The following is an 18,193-nucleotide window of genomic DNA, read 5'->3' as shown; positions in this document are numbered from 1 at the left end:
TTTTCATTAACAAATTGGAATGAACCCATCCATTAGGGAGAACAGATGTTTTCAGAATGGTAGAACTCTACAAAACATTGGTTCACTCTAACTCTAGAATATAAACTAATTGTAATTTTTACAGCTTTGTCCACAGTTGTCTTCAGCCTTTGAAGAGATGGTGCATCTGTCAGTTGACTATCTGAAGTAGACTTTGTAACATTTTGTTCATCTACCTTAAAGCCAGGATGCAGCATTTTATGTGGAATTTCAATATACCATTAAAAGCCACAAGCATTTAACATTTGTAGTTGCAAGGCTATCTGTGATAAATGTTGATGGTTATAAATGAAATAGTGGTTTGTTTGTTTTTTAAAGAATTGTTACCTAAGATTGTAACAGTAACTGTGTGTGTGTGTGTGTTTCTCCTGGTCCTGAGATAAAAATGTTACATTTGAAATTCTGGATAATAAGAACATTAAAGCTATTTTAATTCTTCATGGTCTCCGCGGTCTCACATATGGATTCTGCCTGCTCAGTGAAACGCTCAGAACTTTCTAGCATTAGAAGAAAACGTTTTGGCAGGAAACCTATCCCCAAGTGTCTGCATTAGTAAAAAAAAGAAGAGCTTTAAATAGAGTAAAAAAGTGCAATGAACTATATGTACAAGATACATTACTACAGCAGTATTACCAGTGCATTTTCAGCCACGATGTGACTTTAAATGTTGGTTCTGGGATAACCAGGTTTTGGAGTTCACTCTATTTTGGAGTTCAATCTTATAAAATTTGAAGGTATTGGATAATGCTGATGGTTCCTTGACTATTTAAAACTGCATTGCTTGCCTTAATGCCTCTAACATGTGGCACCACAAGTGTTTAATCAGACCAGGGTTGACTGTCCTTTGGCTCTCCAGCTGTTGCTGAACTATGCCTTCTATTGTCCCAGACTGTGGGCGATGCTGGCTGGGTTTGCTGGGATAACATCTGGAGAATCAGAAATTACCTATCACTGCATTAGATGCTATAGGGCTAATTGTAGATATATTTTGAGCAATTTATACACATGAACACCTGTTTCCTGTGGAAACAACTTCATTTATTAGTAACACTGCTCAAGTTTCACCTTCCATTTTCTCCACAGGCATTTGTAGTATAAAGTTCATTAAAATAAAGTATCTGCAGTCCAGTATTTCCTGAGTCTGCAAAAGGCAAAAAGAACTTTGAAATCTCTCTTGAACAATGGAAATAATTCAATGCACAACTGGACTTCAAGCCTTGCCTTCAGCCATTCAAAGCCTCAAATGTCAAAATGCAATTGCATTCTAAAAGCAGCATGCGTGCACGCAATAGCAAAATGCATGGGGACATTTTACATATTTTCAAGGAACACAAATTAACTCTGTTGATAAATTTTCCTTTTTGCTTTGATCTTGCAACATATATTCTTGCAGAGGAAAGAACTGCATTTATATACTTTGCACAACATCAGAGCCAGTTTTCCTCATATTCCTGTTGAATAACTGATGAGTGGGAATGTTTGATAAAGATGCTTGAACACAAGCAGAACCCATTAGATTGTCAGTCTGGATTAAAATTAACATTATTCATTATATTACCAATCAACATCAAAAGCATGTGAGCAAAATAGATGCTGACAGTAAAGGGGTTTCAGTGGTGGATTGTCAGATGTTAGTGCCCGCGACTTTCACTACAGCCAACTTTCACTTCTCTATCTTTAGTGAAGCTGAACAAGCAGCGATACTAAGTTATGATACTCATTTAAAAAAGAGAATGCTTTCCTTTGCAGGAAATGCATTCTTTTACATATCATATTTTGCACATCCAGTTTAGCGGTTGTGATAATAATAGTGGGCCAGTAACTGAAACTGACAGACTGACTCTCAGTGTTGGCCATTTCTGATGTAGGTGGTAAATTCGCTCCAGCAACAGCCACAGGCTACATCTCCTCCAGTTCCAGATGCCCATACACTTACTGCTGTGGCTCAAGCAGATCCTCTTGTTAGGAGACAACGAGTACAGGACCTTATGGCACAAATGCAAGGCCCCTACAACTTCATGCAGGTATGTTGTTTTCCTTATTCATAGTTGGATTTGGTCAAAAGGGATTCTTGGGAATTAGAAAAATAGACTACAGTCCAGTTGAAATTGGGCACATTTCACTTGCATTCATTTAATTCAGAGAGGTCAGCCCTGGCTGGCTTGCTGGTTACTTTTGAAGGGATTCTGTTTCTTGTGTAGCTTGCTTGAATCTTGTCTTAATTATCTAGGACTCCATGTTGGAATTTGAGAATCAGACACTCGACCCTGCCATTGTTTCAGCTCAGCCTATGAATCCAGCACAAAACTTGGATATGCCCCAAATGGTTTGCCCTCCAGGTTGGTAAAATCAAATTAGTATCTAGTTGGAGTAAGATTTTGGTATAGTTGGAAGTACTAAGTTACAAAGACTTCAGAAATCTAAATCTAGAAATATGCATTATTTAAATATTGTCAAGGGAGTTGATTGGTAGAAACATTTGTCATCTTACAGGTTTTCAAATGAGGCTAGTAGGATGTGAACTACTTTTTATATTCTGATGAAGTCTGTTTGATGCCAGGCTTGTAAATACTGAACAAAGAGCAAGTAGTTGATTAATAAAAAATCAGATACAATCTGATTCTGTGCTTGCAGCTGTTAGGTCTTATGTGAAAAATTAATGTTTAATTTCAATGCAGTATTATACAGCAGAAATATATACGCTTATATTAAGCAAATATACAGTAGTTTAGATAACATTTAATACACACGCTATTTTATTATGGGTAATATTACTGTATTTCCAGTTCATACTGAATCAAGGCTTGCGCAATCCACCCAGGTTCCTGCCCAACCTGAAGCCACACAGGTAAGAACTGTACCTGGACAACTATTGGCTGAATTTTCTCTCTGTTCCCAAAAAACCCTGGAGAGCGGCTGCCAGTCAGCATAGGCAAGCGAGAAGCACCAATCTTTTGGTGCTCTGTAAGGCAGATTCCTGTTACTACATATTTGGGCTTGGGATTTGTCCTCAGTAGTCCCCATATGAACGTTTTGCCTATCTGAGTTTTCTTCCCACTCTGCAGGGAATTGAAAGAAACATCCATATCTGATGAATAATGTGTGTATTGTAAGCTCAGTTCACCTAGCTCATAACAAGCTTTTAAATTGTGTGTTGTCAGGAATGTCTGAGGCCTATTCCTGCCCCCATCATGTGAAAGTCCTTATCATTGGCCCAAGTATTTTGAAATTAGTATTAGCCTGCACTCAGGAGTATGAACATCTACCGTATATCGCGGCGTATAAGACGACTTTTTAAGCCCGAAAAATCTTCTCTGAAGTCGGGGGTCGTCTTGTACGCCGGCAACATCATGACCCGGAGTTCCGCCCCGCCACTGGCTGCATGGAGCCTCTCCCCGGCGCTCCAGCCGCAACCGCTGCCTCAGCCGCCATGGAGCCCGGGCTGGGCGTGGGCGGCAAGCGCGGAGGCTTCCTGTGCGGCGACGGGGAGGTTCTCCCCGCTGCCCCAGGCGTCGCTGCCGACGCCTCAGCAGCCGTGGAGGCCGTCCTGCGCTTCAGCGGCAAGCGCTGAGGCCTCCTTTGGGGCGACGGGGAGCTTCTCCCCGCTGCCCCAGGCGTCGCTGCCGACGCCTCAGCAGCCGTGGAGGCCGTCCTGCGCTTCAGCAGGAAGCGCGGAGGCCTCCTTTGCGGCGACGGGGAGCTTCTCCCCGCTGCCCCAGGCGTCGCTGCCGACGCCTCAGCAGCCGTGGAGGCCGTCCTGCGCTTCAGCAGGAAGCGCGGAGGCCTCCTTTGGGGCGACGGGGAGCTTCTCCCCGCTGCCCCAGGCGTCGCTGCCGACGCCTCAGCAGCCGTGGAGGCCGTCCTGCGCTTCAGCAGGAAGCGCGGAGGCCTCCTTTGGGGCGACGGGGAGCTTCTCCCCGCTGCCCCAGGCGTCGCTGCCGACGCCTCAGCAGCCGTGGAGGCCGTCCTGCGCTTCAGCGGCAAGCGCGGAGGCCTCCTTTGGGGCGACGGGGAGCTTCTCCCCGCTGCCCCAGGCGTCGCTGCTGACGCCTCAGCAGCCGTGGAGGCCGTCCTGCGCTTCAGCAGGAAGCGCGGAGGCCTCCTTTGCGGCGACGGGGAGCTTCTCCCCGCTGCCCCAGGCGTCGCTGCCGACGCCTCAGCAGCCGTGGAGGCCGTCCTGCGCTTCAGCGGCAAGCGCGGAGGCCTCCTTTGGGGCGACGGGGAGCTTCTCCCCGCTGCCCCAGGCGTCGCTGCCGACGCCTCAGCAGCCGTGGAGGCCGTCCTGCGCTTCAGCAGGAAGCGCGGAGGCCTCCTTTGCGGCGACGGGGAGCTTCTCCCCGCTGCCCCAGGCGTCGCTGCCGACGCCTCAGCAGCTGTGGAGGCCGTCCTGCGCTTCAGCAGGAAGCGCGGAGGCCTCCTTTGGGGCGACGGGGAGCTTCTCCCCGCTGCCCCAGGCGTCGCTGCCGACGCCTCAGCAGCCGTGGAGGCCGTCCTGCGCTTCAGCGGCAAGCTCGGAGGCCTCCTTTGGGGCGACGGGGAGCTTCTCCCCGCTGCCCCAGGCGTCGCTGCCGACGCCTCAGCAGCCGTGGAGGCCGTCCTGCGCTTCAGCAGGAAGCGCGGAGGCCTCCTTTGCGGCGACGGGGAGCTTCTCGTCGCTGCCGCCGCCTCAGCAGCCATGGGGGCCGCTGTGCGCTTGGGCGGCAAGCGCGGAAATCTCCTGTGTGGCGCGGGGGACGCTCTCCCCGCCGCTGCCGCCGCCTCAGCAGCCATGGATCCCGGGCTGGGTGAGTATACCCCAAACTCTGTTTTTTCGCATTAAAAGTTGGGGGGTCGTCTTATACGCCGAGTCGCCTTATACGCCGCGATATACGGTATGTTTGCATGCAGTTCTGCAAATACTAAAATGTGGCAAAATTTTAGCAAAATGTTTTTTTCATCTGGCTGTGATGGAAACTTGCAAAATAAAACTTTTGGCAAAACTGGTAATTGTTTACTGGGAGAAATGAATACTAAAGGTAATCTAAAGGTAATTGAACTGAGCAAAAGAATGTTGTTAGTGCAGATGTCAGTAAAACCATGAGAGATTCATAGCAAGAAATTTACCCAGAGGCCCTGGCAGGAGTATCTGCTTAATTTTAAAACTTTGACAGGTCCCCTTGGTTTCTTCCACAAGTGAGGGATATACAGCACCCCAGCCCATGTATCAGCCTTCTCATTCAACAGAACAACGGCCTCAGAAAGAATCAATTGACCAGATTCAGGCAAGTTCATTTTGCTTGGCAAGGGGAGGAGGGACATTACTGGTTCAGTGTAACCTGCTCAAGAACTTCATTTATATGGGTGTAGTGTAGAGGGACAATGCTTAGGTCCGTATCTCAAAGACATAGAGCATGATAATAAGTGTTATATAAGTAGGGATCTTAGCTTAGCCTTGTCTTGGGAATGCTTGGCCATCAGTTACCTATGCTTTTATAATATGATGTCATATGAAGTTGATTCATGACTTACTAACATCAGATTGAAATTTATTTGGCAGGCTTCAATAACCTTAAGTGCAGATCAGACACCAACATCATCGCCTCTTCCAGCTGCATCCCAGCCTCAGGTATTTCAGGCTGCCTCTAGCAAACCTTTGCATAGCAGCGGAATCAATGTTAATGCAGCTCCATTCCAGTCCATGCAGACAGTAAGTACTAAACAATCATACTTCTTATAGATTGCAAAACATTTGGAAGTCCGCATCTTGATTACATAGTGGTTAATTGTACTGTGGACATTAGTAGTTTCCAAGACATTTAGCTTTCTAAAAGTTGCAAAGTGTATTTGGTAATTTATCAATTTATTCAAAATATTGAATCTCTTTGGTTCTCATTTACTTCTCATATAGGTATTTAACATGAATGCACCTGTTCCTCCTGTCAATGAGCCAGAAACTTTAAAGCAACAAAATCAGTACCAGACCAGTTACAGCCAGCCTTTCTCCAATCAGCCTCACCAAGTAGAGCAATCGGAACTTCAGCAAGAACAGCAGCTTCAGACAGGTAAACTTGTGAAAGATAGAACTTGAATGCTTCATTCTGAAAAGATAAGTTTTCAAGATAATGTAGAACAAACAAAGCATATCTCGATTGATCCTGTTTAAGTAGCATTTCAAGCATGTATGGTGAGGTGGAAGGAAGTTTTATAGTATTTGTAGGGACATGAAATAAAAATTCACCTCCCAAATGTTAAGCACTATCAAATTAAATCTGTGTGGTTATGCCAAAGGACATCCAGAGAACATTCTCAATGATCAGGGTATTTAGACTGCAATGTTCAATTTAATTCTGCAAACAATCTTTCTTTAGGTAGGTAAACATTTACTGTCGTACTTGGTGGCTGTTAAGCAAAGTTCATTGGTGAGTTAGCTTGATATTATTTGAGTCTTTAGGAAACTGGAATTATAAGTAAATTCAAGCTTTTTGCACTTCTTTCTTCTCTCTCTCTTCATTTTAGTGGTTGGCACCTACCATGGTTCCCCGGACCAGTCCCATCAAGTGGCAGGTAACCACCAGCAGCCTCCACAACAGAATACTGGGTTCCCACGTAACAGTCAGCCTTATTATAACAGCCGAGGAGTGTCTCGTGGTGGATCACGCGGCACTCGAGGCTTAATGAATGGATACAGGGGACCAGCCAATGGGTTTAGAGGTAAAAACTTAAAAACCTTTTGAGACTAATTCTGAATGTTTTCCAGAAATGCAAACTGTCCAGAAGCTTAAGCATTGTAGTGGCATGCTTTGATTTTTTTTCATATAATGTACTACAGAGTGGTCTAAGCTTGCTGCTGCTTTTGCTCTGTTATAATATTAGTGCATATGGTACTAAGTAAAAACTACATGACAGCAAGCTATGAGCGTGAACTAACAATAGAGTTGTTTGACTGGAAACATAACATGATGTAGTATGAAACTGACTTTCCATTTTTGTAACCTGCTAAATGGCTGCATCTTTTTCAGGGCTTGTTACTTCCTTGGCTTACAAAAGCAAGTCTTTCATTTATTCAGACTATGGCATTTGGTGGGATTCTTTATTTTGGTGCCTGCATTTATTAAATCACTTTAAATAATGACATTGCTAAATATATATTGCACACAATGTGAAGTCTTGAACAAAACTGAAGACAATGAATAGTGCCCAGGAACCCAGGTGCATTTTATACGTGTATCCATTTATTTTGTATCAGGAAGGGTTAGGTGTGACACATACTGTATTTTTCTGCTGCACATTATTGCATTGTAAAAGTCTGCCACTGTACTTGGGTCCCAAGATGATATTGGACTACAACGACAATGTCTATACTGAAAGCTTACCAGCTTGAAATTTTTCCTTCCGGCGTATTTTTTCTCTCAATCTCTTAGATGACCTTTGTCATGCTTTCTTTAATACAGAATATATTTTCCTTAAATTGAATGTTGCTTTATTCTGAATATATTCATATATCCTTTATAAGGTATGCAATACTTTTCAATTAGTTTTCCCTTCTGATTTTTAGGAGGTTATGATGGCTACCGCCCTTCATTTTCCAACACTCCAAATAGTGGTTACACACAGGCACAATTCAGTGCTCCTCGCGACTATTCCACCTACCAGCGGGTAAGTTGATAGAACAGTGAAAAGAGTTCCCTAGTTTATAATGCTTGAGAAAATGCATATTTTAATAGAAGTTTTGTTGCATAAGAAATTAATATTCGGATTGATTTTTAACCTAAAGATAAAATTACTTTTAGAAATTCTTGGTTAAAAGTTTTCCTATTGGGTACAAATAGGCCACTGCCTATATACTTTCTGCCTCCTAGTCTGCTTTATTAGACTGCAGCCATTTGTCATCATACTCCTTTTAGTACTGACATTACTAGGTCAGGGGCTTATCAATTGAGAAGCAAAATGAGCTCACCAAAGAATAAGGGATAAGTTTCTACATAACTCAAGTATATAGAAGTATAGAATCATACTGCCAATTATAAGGCAGTTTGTTAACTTGAGCTACCCCAAAATATCTGACAGCAATCTGTGAACTTGAACTGCTGATGGCCAAGAGAGAGGAGGGTCTAAAGCAGATGTGGGGGAGCTTTGGTCTTCTAAATGTTTTTGGATTACAACTCTCATCATGCCTAGCCAATGGCCATGTTTGCTGAGGTTGATGGAAGTTGTAGTTCAGGAGCATCCGGAAAGCCAAAGGTTCCCCATCTGTTGTCTAAAGAAACCAGAGGTCCAGCAGGCTTTGAGAATCTTATCAGTTAAACCTGTGGTTGAGTTGAGACACAGAAAGTGTGTCATTTGAAGGGAGGGGAGAGGGCAGACAGAGATAGGAAGTTGGCCTACTCAAGCCCCTGACAGCATATAGTAAGTGTCCTGGAGCTGCAGAGGGTTCACGTTGGGAGGGAATGAGTGCTGTGTGGTTAAAAAGCTTAACTCTCCTCCCTAAGCGAAGTGGTGGCTTTCTCAGGAGGAAGGAAATGAAAAAAGATGCTTGTGCTTCTCTTCCCCTGCCTCAAATAGTTACAAAATACTGTGGGTTGGGGTGGGCAACTGCCTAGTGCTATATGGAACAACATAGGATCACCAGGGGATGGGTGGAAGTTGAGAAAAATGGTATTCTTTCACCACTCCAAATTCTTGTCTTCTCCCCCCACCCCTCCTGAACACCATTGCAAGTCTCTTGTTCTAGATTGACTAGAACTCTGTTCTTAGGGACATTGCAATATTGTGTTCAAATTCCAGCTTGTCATTTTCTGGGTTTTGATTCCCCGGGGGCAGAATTCCATCTGCCCCATGTGTGAACAGAAAGCATTTCTGTGCGTGCACAAGAAAGGAAGGGTGCTAATGGCTTTCTCTTGTAGCTGCATCCCCTTGTCCCCCAGTCTTCTGAAATGGCTTTTAAGGATGTGACTAAAATAGCACATATGCCCATTTGGATCCTGGACAGGGACTTCCAAAAATTATATCCTGAAATAAAATACTGAAATGACAAACTTTTAATACCATTTTAATGAAACTTGTTGCACTTCTGTTTGGTCATCTTTTTTTCTAGGATGGATATCAACAGAATTTCAAGCGTGGCTCTGGACAAAGTGGTCCTCGGGGAGCCCCTCGAGGTAATATTCAAGTGGTGAATCTCTGATTGAATCTGTAGAGAAGTTCTTAGGAGTTGCAGACTTTCAGCTGTTTCAGTTCAAATGTATTTAACTGTTGTAGACATTTGTTGAAAGTTGTTCATGAATTTGATTTTTGAACTGTATATTGTTAAACTTCCTTTCTCGGCTTTTATTTAAGGCTACTAGGTTGCTTTTTATTCCTTGCCCAAGCAACTGTTGAAAATGTAAGCTTACCCAATTGTGAGGTGTGTAATTCTGCTGTGAAAAAATGTTTGGCAAGCTCCAATAGTGTCTGCTTTTGTATTTTGCTATTGCTACTTGGATTTCAATAAAGATCTTGCATTATTTGTAGCCTGTTCAGAAATTCTGTTTTCAGCTACATAAGATGCTATATTCTTGTATCCAGATGGAATCTGTTAAAAAATACCTACTCAATTTCGCATGTAAATAGCGTACATATTTACAACTTTATTCTGTTTGCTGCTTTATACTTAAGTGTACAAAATAGTTTGCAATTGGAAAATAAGCAAAGCAGTGGCTGCAGTTCAGTCAAGTGTGGGTGTACTCCCTGTGCAAGAATTCATTCCAGAGGGCTCAGTAGAGCCTCTTACCCCACCCCACCCCACCCCACCCCAAATTTCCCTTGCCATTATGAGCACAGGATGTGCAGAAGGAAGCTGGATGGTGCTATAGGAAGCACGTAAACAGGTATTTAGTTCCCCGCAGTGCTCCTTTATGTCACCAATGTATTCACACTTGGTGGGAGGAAGGGCTTTTTAGTCTTGTGGGTGGGGGACTCTACATGTTGACACTATGACTGCACTTGAGTGGATAGAAGCCAATCATTTTTTAATGGACCAGCTGAAAATGGATGTAGGACTTAAGATGAGGGGAAAAGATAGCTAAATCTCATCTAGTGCAAACTTTATTATAAATCCTTCCAGAAAATCCATTGAACGAAAGTAAATTATAGGAATTTCTTATGATTGCTTTGATGTACCGAAATACGAAATAGAGCCACTGGAAGTTGTTTTAACCAGATACTGCCCTTTTAGTCTCTTGGATCAGCACACTGGCAATTGTCTATACTATATTTTGTTTTAGAACTGTATACAATACTGTTAAAGTCAGTTACTACATTTCAATAGTACCTTGTAGTTGTGTTCAGGTGCCATTGAAATGGAGTTTATGGCTTATTGGTTGTAGGATGGCAGGCATTTGGAACAAAGGTTTAAGACTGGTGTAAGTAAGTTGTTTGTGTACATTCAAAGCCTGTCTTCACCTGGTAAGCGAACAGGTTATCAGTCCTCTTCTTATTGTCTCTAGGCATTTATTAAACAAACATAGTAAGGGACCAGACTTTAGAGAGGCAGCCATTCTGACTATTAAAGGATCTCATTTGATCCAAAAATAAAATGCTATTTTTATTTTCTAGGTCGTGGAGGGCCCCCAAGACCCAACAGAGGGATGCCTCAAATGAATGCTCAGCAAGTGAATTAAACTAATTCACAGGATTACATTTAAACGCCAAAAACACACTGGCCAGTGTACCATACATGTTCCAGAAGAGTTATCTCTTGGTTCTCCTTTATAGGAAGTTCATAGTAAAGGGATTATTTTCATTGCCCATAAAGACAAGACTACAGTTGTCAGCTTTATACCTGGATATGGAAAGAAACGACGTTTACTCTGCATGTTCTATCCTAAGCATCATCTTGAGCCTTGCACATGAGATCCAGAATTTTTACCCTTGCTCTGATTAAAAGCAAAAATGGCAGTTTTAGGGTTATGAAATTTTCCATAGTTAACTGAACAAGCAGAAATAACCCCACTGACTCCATTGACATTATATAGTGCTGCAGCAAATTCGGATAAAAATATCTAAATCCCTAAATGTTTTACTCAGAAAATTGGTGTATTTAAACTTTTACATGAAAGGAAGATGGAAGAAGCGAATTGTGGTTTGACAGAGCAACTGCATTTCAGCTTTTTCTGTTAGACTGAAGCACTGAACATCTGTGATGCATAATAAATGATGCCTATACCCCAACTAATAAGCTGATGGACAGCTTAGGGCACACCCTTAGTTACAGCATATTTTTTTTTTATTAGGCCTGACTTGCTGTGGCAAAGGGATGCATTAATTGTTTTGTGTAGCTGTTGATATAATTGTGTAAACCCAGAATTAGGCTTTGATTGGCACTTTAAATTTTTCTGTAAGAAATAGAAGATGCAATCTGAATGGCCACATTTGTTTGCAATGTGAAGTGTTAAAGAGTTCTCTCCTGAACACATTTCTGGGATAGCAATGACATTTGTAAGGATTGGTATTATCTTTCCTTATTTTTTTTCCTTGTCTGCCGCTGATACTTGATCTTGCTGTATTATTGCCCAAATAACTGATGCCGGTACTGATGGGAATTAATGGATATTCATAACACTTTTGGTTACATTATTTCTATTTTGCAGCCTGATGGTTTTAAGAAATCTCAAATCCCTGCTGCTGCCCTTTTAAATTGCTCTCTTTTGAAAAGCACCAGTATGTGTTTGGATCGGTTTCCCCTTTAAGGGAAATTACAGCCAGCAGTTACAGATTTAAGCAAGATAAATAAAACATGTTTATAAAAAAAGTATTCTTTAACGTATCTTAAGTGACTACTGCAAATGTAACAGGGAAACAGAAACTTCAGAAGCACATTCCCAGAACTTTAAATGTTAACGTTCAAAGATATTCAAAAAGTTAGTAGGTGTATTAGCTTCTGTGGAGTCTTAAAACTTACCTTCTGAGGAGATGCAATCCTCTCTCTCTCTCTCTCTCTCTCTCTCTCTCTCTCTCTCTCTCTCTCTCTCTCCACCCCACCCCCCCACCCAATGAAGACTGTTGAAGCTGATCATTCAAGCCATCTCATGAGCTGTACATAAAAGTTTGAGCAGGTAGTGAGAATTGTATTCATAGCACCTGTTGAATGTAGCAGTCCAGCCCATGGAACCCACTGAACAGGAGTTTCTGAATTATTTGGGAATATATTTACAGAAGGCTGATTCTGTGTGCACAGTGCCCTTTTTGTATTGGTGCTGATCCCCTTTTAAGACTGTTTTTGTTTCATGGATCTAGTTAATTGAACTGAAAAAAGAGAATAGGTTTTTAAAATCTGATTGGCAAGTAGTGGTTTCTTCTTAAATTACTTAGCATCTGTGCCCAGCTCCATTTATCTAGAAAGGAGAAAGACTTCAGCTATCACCATGAGAATTACCTACTTTCATCTTTGAGGTTGCCCTAGGTTGTAATTACTAAGTACTTACAAATAGCATTTTTGGATTTCTAAAAAGTGACCCCCATCCATTTTATACAGCTAAGCAAGTCTTCTAACAGGTTGGTACAATATCTGAAGCCAAAGGTTCAGATTTAGGAGCTAAATATGCAGAAATTTGTGGTGTGATTATACACACAACCACACACCCAATTTTTGTCTAGAAAAGCTGTGCAAGTATGAATTATGCAAATAGCATGCTTTGTGGTTATTTTACACATTTTTTTGCAAGCTTTGGCTGTAAGGAGGCACGCAGCACAATCAAGCCATACATTCTAAATACTTTGGAAATACTGCTTACCCTCTCTCTTTGGCTTCTGAGATTTTACCCAACTATTTTTGTACTTTCAGGGACAATATTGTAGCTATAAAAGCCAGAATCCCTTGCTGTATTTAAAATCAAAACACAGCACTAAGATTCTCATTCAATGTTATGGAATAATTCAGAGAAGATTGGGAAAACTAATTTGAGGAATATTTGTTGACTGTTTTTCTTTGCCAACTTTTCAGTGTTTCATCTCTTCTATATTTGAATGTAATCAAACTAAAGTACACTTAAAGTTGAGCTCTACTCTTCTAAATATTATGGATTCCTAATGTTTTCCATATTGACTCTGCATGACCAGAAGGCATTGGGTTGCATCTATTTTTTTTGCCGAAGTGACATCACTGTAATGGACACTTCCGCTGAAGGGAGGGAAACAGAATTTTCATTTTCCCTTTCCTTAATCGTTAACTTCCATTCTGTTCCAAAGGGTAATCCAAGCCTTTGGAGTAGATTTGCAGGGTGCATAGGAGGCTGCTGGGCATGAAGAGGAATAACCAAAACCATCACCTCCCCATTGTCCATTGAAGTGTACAATTAATAGAGTTCCACTTCTGGAAGCAACCCGAGTTGGAGACCAATTTGGTGATGTTTTGACTTCACTGGTGGTAGTCTTTATGATCACTGGATCTTAAATGATTATATTGAATTAGGAAATTGTCATCCACCTTCATAGCTTGGGAAAAAGTGAAGTACTATTTAATAGAGGCCTATTTGTGATAGAAAAGCTGCAGTTCAAACAACTTAGGAGCAGTATTAGGTGTATTTATTTGCCTTATTCAGATCATCAATTCGTATGTTAGCATCCTGTCTTCCGTGACCAGCCATCAAAAAGAAATGAGATAGTGCTTCTCCCGAGAGAGATAGATGCCAACCGTAGTGTTTTCCTCCAATTATTTTTCAGGATTCAAAAGTTCAGTTGTGATCTTAAGATTTTTAATTAATATATTGATACAATAATACATTTGTTAATTCCTTTTTAATCTGGCAAAACTACTGCCCTTCACAACAGTCTCTAGTAATGAGATCTACAGGTGTATTGTGAATTGTTTTTTAAAAGGTGTGTCTGTTTGTGGTGCCCATTCTAGAGTTACTGCTTTATCATCAAAATAGAATTTCTGTGTTCAGTCTTCATGATCGGTTCACTCTTCATCTACATCCTCCTAGACCTTTCTCACAAGTCAAGATGAAAAGCAGTTTGAGTCCCTCCTATTACTATTTAAGCATCTGAATGGTGTTAAAAGTGGGGCAAACAGTTTTAACAGAAATCAAATACATATTGAAGGCAATGTAGGAGTTACATTTGCATATGAGACTAAGGAAAAGTGCTCATGTGTAAAATCTGTAGACATTAAGTGAATGGAACTGTTTTGTCTGCCTTGGTGTTTTCACGCCTTGTTTTTTAACTGCAGTACCTTTAAGCTGATGACTTTATTAAAAAACAATGACATTTAGAATCAAACACTCTGGATGTATATTTTTAAAAAATTCCACTGCAGCCTACATTCCTGAACTTCAGTGTATGTTAAAATACCACTGGTGTTAAAAAAAAAAAAACTTTCAAAGCTTTGCCCTGCATCTTTCTCTGGTATTCTACTTTTCGTTAAATACCACCAGTACATTCAAATGTGTGTTGGGTCATTCCTGTTTCTATTGCCACTTAACAGAAATTACAATTTAAAACCTTACCTGCCTTTTATGTGATTTTGGTGTTGCCACTGTAATGTTCTTCATCTCTTTTCACCCACACAAAGTTTACTGTTGCAATCAGCTTAGCATTCTTTTAATTAATGTACAATCTTCATTTTTAAAAATTACACACTTCATTTGGATAGGAAGAGGTGCTTACAGTAGTACATTAAAAGTATAGTAAGTTGCCCCTCTTGTGACTGTTGCCTAATGTGACTATTAAATTGCATGTTGTGTTAGAATTGTTCAAAGCCAAGCTTGTAATAATATATCTATGCAAATATTGTGAATTTTAAAAATTAGAAATTTGAGGGTTAGCGATTAATTTGGACGTTCCTGGAAGAAATTGAAATTAGTGCCTATGCAGCTGTATTCTGCACTTTGACTGCAGATCAGATTGGTGAACCATTGCCTTTTACTGCTCCAGCCCAATGAGGCATTTATTTTGTAGTTCTTGTATGGGAAAAGCTTGAGAACTGGGATTTTCATTAAAACAATGTAATTTAAATTATTATAAGCTTTATTATTTTCACATTGACATCACCAGCAATCATGATTTTACTTGAAATCTCACCACCAGTTTCTTCCAAATGAACTTCTGCCAGTACAGATAATTTGCATCCTAGATCACAGAAAGGAAGGGAGCCTAATTTTAAAGACAACTGTGTGTGTGTGTGTTGTGTTGTGTGTGTGTGTTTAAAGAAGCAGCATGTGTCTGCATAATTTCACACCTAAATTTTGTGATTGCATTTTTGTAATAAGTTTTTAAAAACTTTTAAATGTATTTTAAATTGCAACCCATCCTATAATTTTAGGGTGAAAGTCAGGTAATATTTAAACAACACTGCTGGCGTAGTTGTGCAATTTCAGCATATAGTGAAGGAATCTAACATGGGACTTCACTGCTAATGTAAATATAAACAGGCAATCAGGTACACATAGTATTTTCAGGAAACCTGAGACACCCGTCATTGCTGAGCATTGAGCGTGCTGGCTGGGACTGATGGGGGTTGGAGCTGAGCAATATTAGAAAGGCCACAGGTTCTCCACCCCTTTCTTCAGTGTAATTACTATAGTCACAAGTCTACTTTTTCAAAAGAGTCAAGACTCTACCTTATTAAGCAGTACAAAGTTTTCAAAAGATAATGCTAGTTAAAACTAGGTTCCAGAACTGATTTTAATAAAATGGAGAAGACTTTCACAACTCTATAGTTAATGTAAAAGTGGATATGTGAATGATACCCATGTTTCAGGGTGTTAATGCCCGAATAGAGAAACTGCATAATATTTCATCTGCAGTGAAATGAATTGAAGGTCAGTTCATTCCATACCATGAGGAAGATGCTTGAATTCCCACCTCTGTTTATTCTGCAGCATCTTTGCTGTTACATTGTTTTGCCTTGATTCAGGAAGTAGTAAAATCTTACCCCATACTAGTCTTTGGCTATTGGAAATTCATGCTAAACATGTTTACTCACTAGCTTTTTTGTCAATCAAGTTCCCCTTTTAAGCACCATTCTACAAGCAAAATTCTATAATGGCAGCAGCACAAGCCAAATAGCGTGTCAACCTAGCAACACCCATTGGTTATAAACTGCAGATCCAACTCTGAAACTAATGTCAAATTAGTCGTGTATTTGTCTTCAGTTTGTTACTCTTTTTAAAAACAAACATTGGGAATAAAAATCTCCATGAAGGTTGTATTTTCCATTGAACTACCCTGTGCTCATCAGTTATGCAATCAGTTTTGATGGCTGACTGTGTTGAGCTGCCTAATGTTCAACACTTCGATTCATCTTAAACCTGTCTCCTTCCTGTGATGTTGAATCTTATTAATACTGTGGTTCAAACAATGTTCATGGATACTTTTCTGAAGTTCACAATGACCATCCACATTGGTAAAGGCTACATAGATGAAACAACTACACTGGGATACTTGCTTCACGTGCAGCAACTAATAGAGAAGGAAAACTTGCAGAGAATGGTCACGTTCATGCAATACATTTAAAACATTGAGACCACTGTAAAACTTAAGTGTGCTGAGACTTCTTTGGAGTCCTCGATTTCCCTCCCAAAACTCTTAATTCCCAGTGGTTTAACACAATCCCCATTCCCAGGGAACTGGCAAGGAAACACCGGTGGTCTCACAACCCTCAGCACCCTTAAGAGTGATATCCAGTGTGTTATATATATGGTGTGAATGTGACCTGTATTACAAATGACACTTAACGTAGTCCTGATAACCATTATGCTGTATATTTGTCTTTTGAGAAGTTAATATTTGTTTACTGTGTAGTCATGTTTTGTATATCTGAGTGTGAATGTAGAAAATTAGGACTCCTGCTTTCCAGCTCTGCACTTCTCTCCCCGCAAACAGACATCTGGGACTAAATCAAACTTCCTTGATCTAATTGGTGGACTACAATGAAAATATGTAGTGTGTGCTACGTGGCTGTAAAATGATTTGTTCTATTAGAGAAGGTACTTTACATGTATGTGCCTAAAAGACAGGTGATTTAAATAAGTTACTTACCTACACTTCCTACTCACTAGGCACTTAACTCTCCATGAACTCTCCTTGTTTTCTTATCATTTTAGAGGCACCCATCTGAGAGGTGCTGGACCTGAGTTCTGGCTGAAAAAAGCCCTGCTGGGGAGCAATTTGAAAACACACTTAATCATATACATGTGAGGCTTGGATCTTGACAATATCAGTAAGGGCCATGGCTCTGGTAGAGTACGTGTTTATTGGCAATGCACTTTAAGGCTCCCAATTGTTCACTGGCTACCACAGCCACATCTCCACCTGCCGAAGATGTAGATCTCAGGTGTGGGGCAGTTGGTGTAATCTTGGGTAATGCCTACTTCCGGTAGCGGAAGCACAAGAGGCAGCGTTCTGCCCACTTCCACCACTGCCAGAATGCCCCCCTCTCAGTGGCAATGAAAGTGTGTGGGGGTGTGTGACAGCGTGGTGGTGGGGACAGGATGTGGCAATTCCTGATTCACCTCAGGCGACAAAATGGACTGGGCTGCCCACTGCCTTGTAGGCTAAACTGGAAATTGTGCCATACCTGAATCAATCCCCCTCCCCGGCCAGTGTATACAATACTGAGCTAGAAGAATCAAATGATTATAGACTATAATGCAACTGTGTTCCTGAATCTCAAGTTAATTTGCTTAGCCTTAAGACTATGATTCTGTACATACTTATCTGGCAGGGAGTTATCTCTGAATTCAACAAGACTTCTGAGTAGACAGGCCTAGGATTGTACTGTTAATCCCTATCCCAAACTTGATTATTGGAAGTTCATTAGCTAAGTCTTACTACTGGATATTTTGAGGTTTCTGTTCTGGGGAAAAAGTTTCTGTAAGCTGTTTAAAAAGGTAGCTCTGTTACAAATGGTAAACAGGAATGGTTTTTGTAAACACACACACACAAACACTTCAGTCAAGCCAATGATTCAAAAACTTAAAATTCAGCAGGAAGAATTGAATGGCCTGTATATATTTTTGTGTAGGCTGAGGAAGAGGTAGGAGAATGGCATCAAATTTCGGCCATGGTTCTTGAGCCTTCTTGGTAGATAAAGCTAGCAGGGACTCCTGCCCGTATTGGCTATGTGCGCTACCTCTAAATGCTAGTTGGGAATTGCAACGTGGGAAGAGTGCTGCTGTTACACTCAGGTCCCGATTAC

At 41.1% G+C, this 18,193-nt stretch overlaps 1 protein-coding gene across 5 annotated transcripts in view; it reads left to right on the top strand.

The window, feature by feature from the left end:
• CAPRIN1 (cell cycle associated protein 1) overlaps positions 1-11,907 on the top strand; it is a 33,368-nt gene extending 21,461 nt beyond the window's left edge. For 3 of the 5 annotated variants that reach the window (XM_033149985.1, XM_033149995.1, XM_033149975.1), the window contains 10 exons: positions 1,908-2,063; positions 2,270-2,378; positions 2,826-2,887; positions 5,190-5,300; positions 5,576-5,725; positions 5,927-6,080; positions 6,535-6,729; positions 7,574-7,674; positions 9,113-9,176; positions 10,612-11,907. In XM_033149985.1, the coding sequence (XP_033005876.1) occupies positions 1,908-2,063; positions 2,270-2,378; positions 2,826-2,887; positions 5,190-5,300; positions 5,576-5,725; positions 5,927-6,080; positions 6,535-6,729; positions 7,574-7,674; positions 9,113-9,176; positions 10,612-10,676 (1,167 nt within the window). In that variant the 3' untranslated portion in view covers positions 10,677-11,907. The remainder of the gene's footprint in view (positions 1-1,907; positions 2,064-2,269; positions 2,379-2,825; positions 2,888-5,189; positions 5,301-5,575; positions 5,726-5,926; positions 6,081-6,534; positions 6,730-7,573; positions 7,675-9,112; positions 9,177-10,611) is intronic. The other 2 variants (XM_033150015.1, XM_033150005.1) reach the window with 2 other exon arrangements.
• Positions 11,908-18,193: the final 6,286 nt, after the last annotated feature.

This window comes from Lacerta agilis, chromosome 1 (genome assembly GCF_009819535.1).
Source record: "Lacerta agilis isolate rLacAgi1 chromosome 1, rLacAgi1.pri, whole genome shotgun sequence".
NCBI classification, from domain to species: domain Eukaryota; kingdom Metazoa; phylum Chordata; class Lepidosauria; order Squamata; family Lacertidae; genus Lacerta; species Lacerta agilis.
This window is presented reverse-complemented; position numbering and strand designations above follow the sequence as displayed.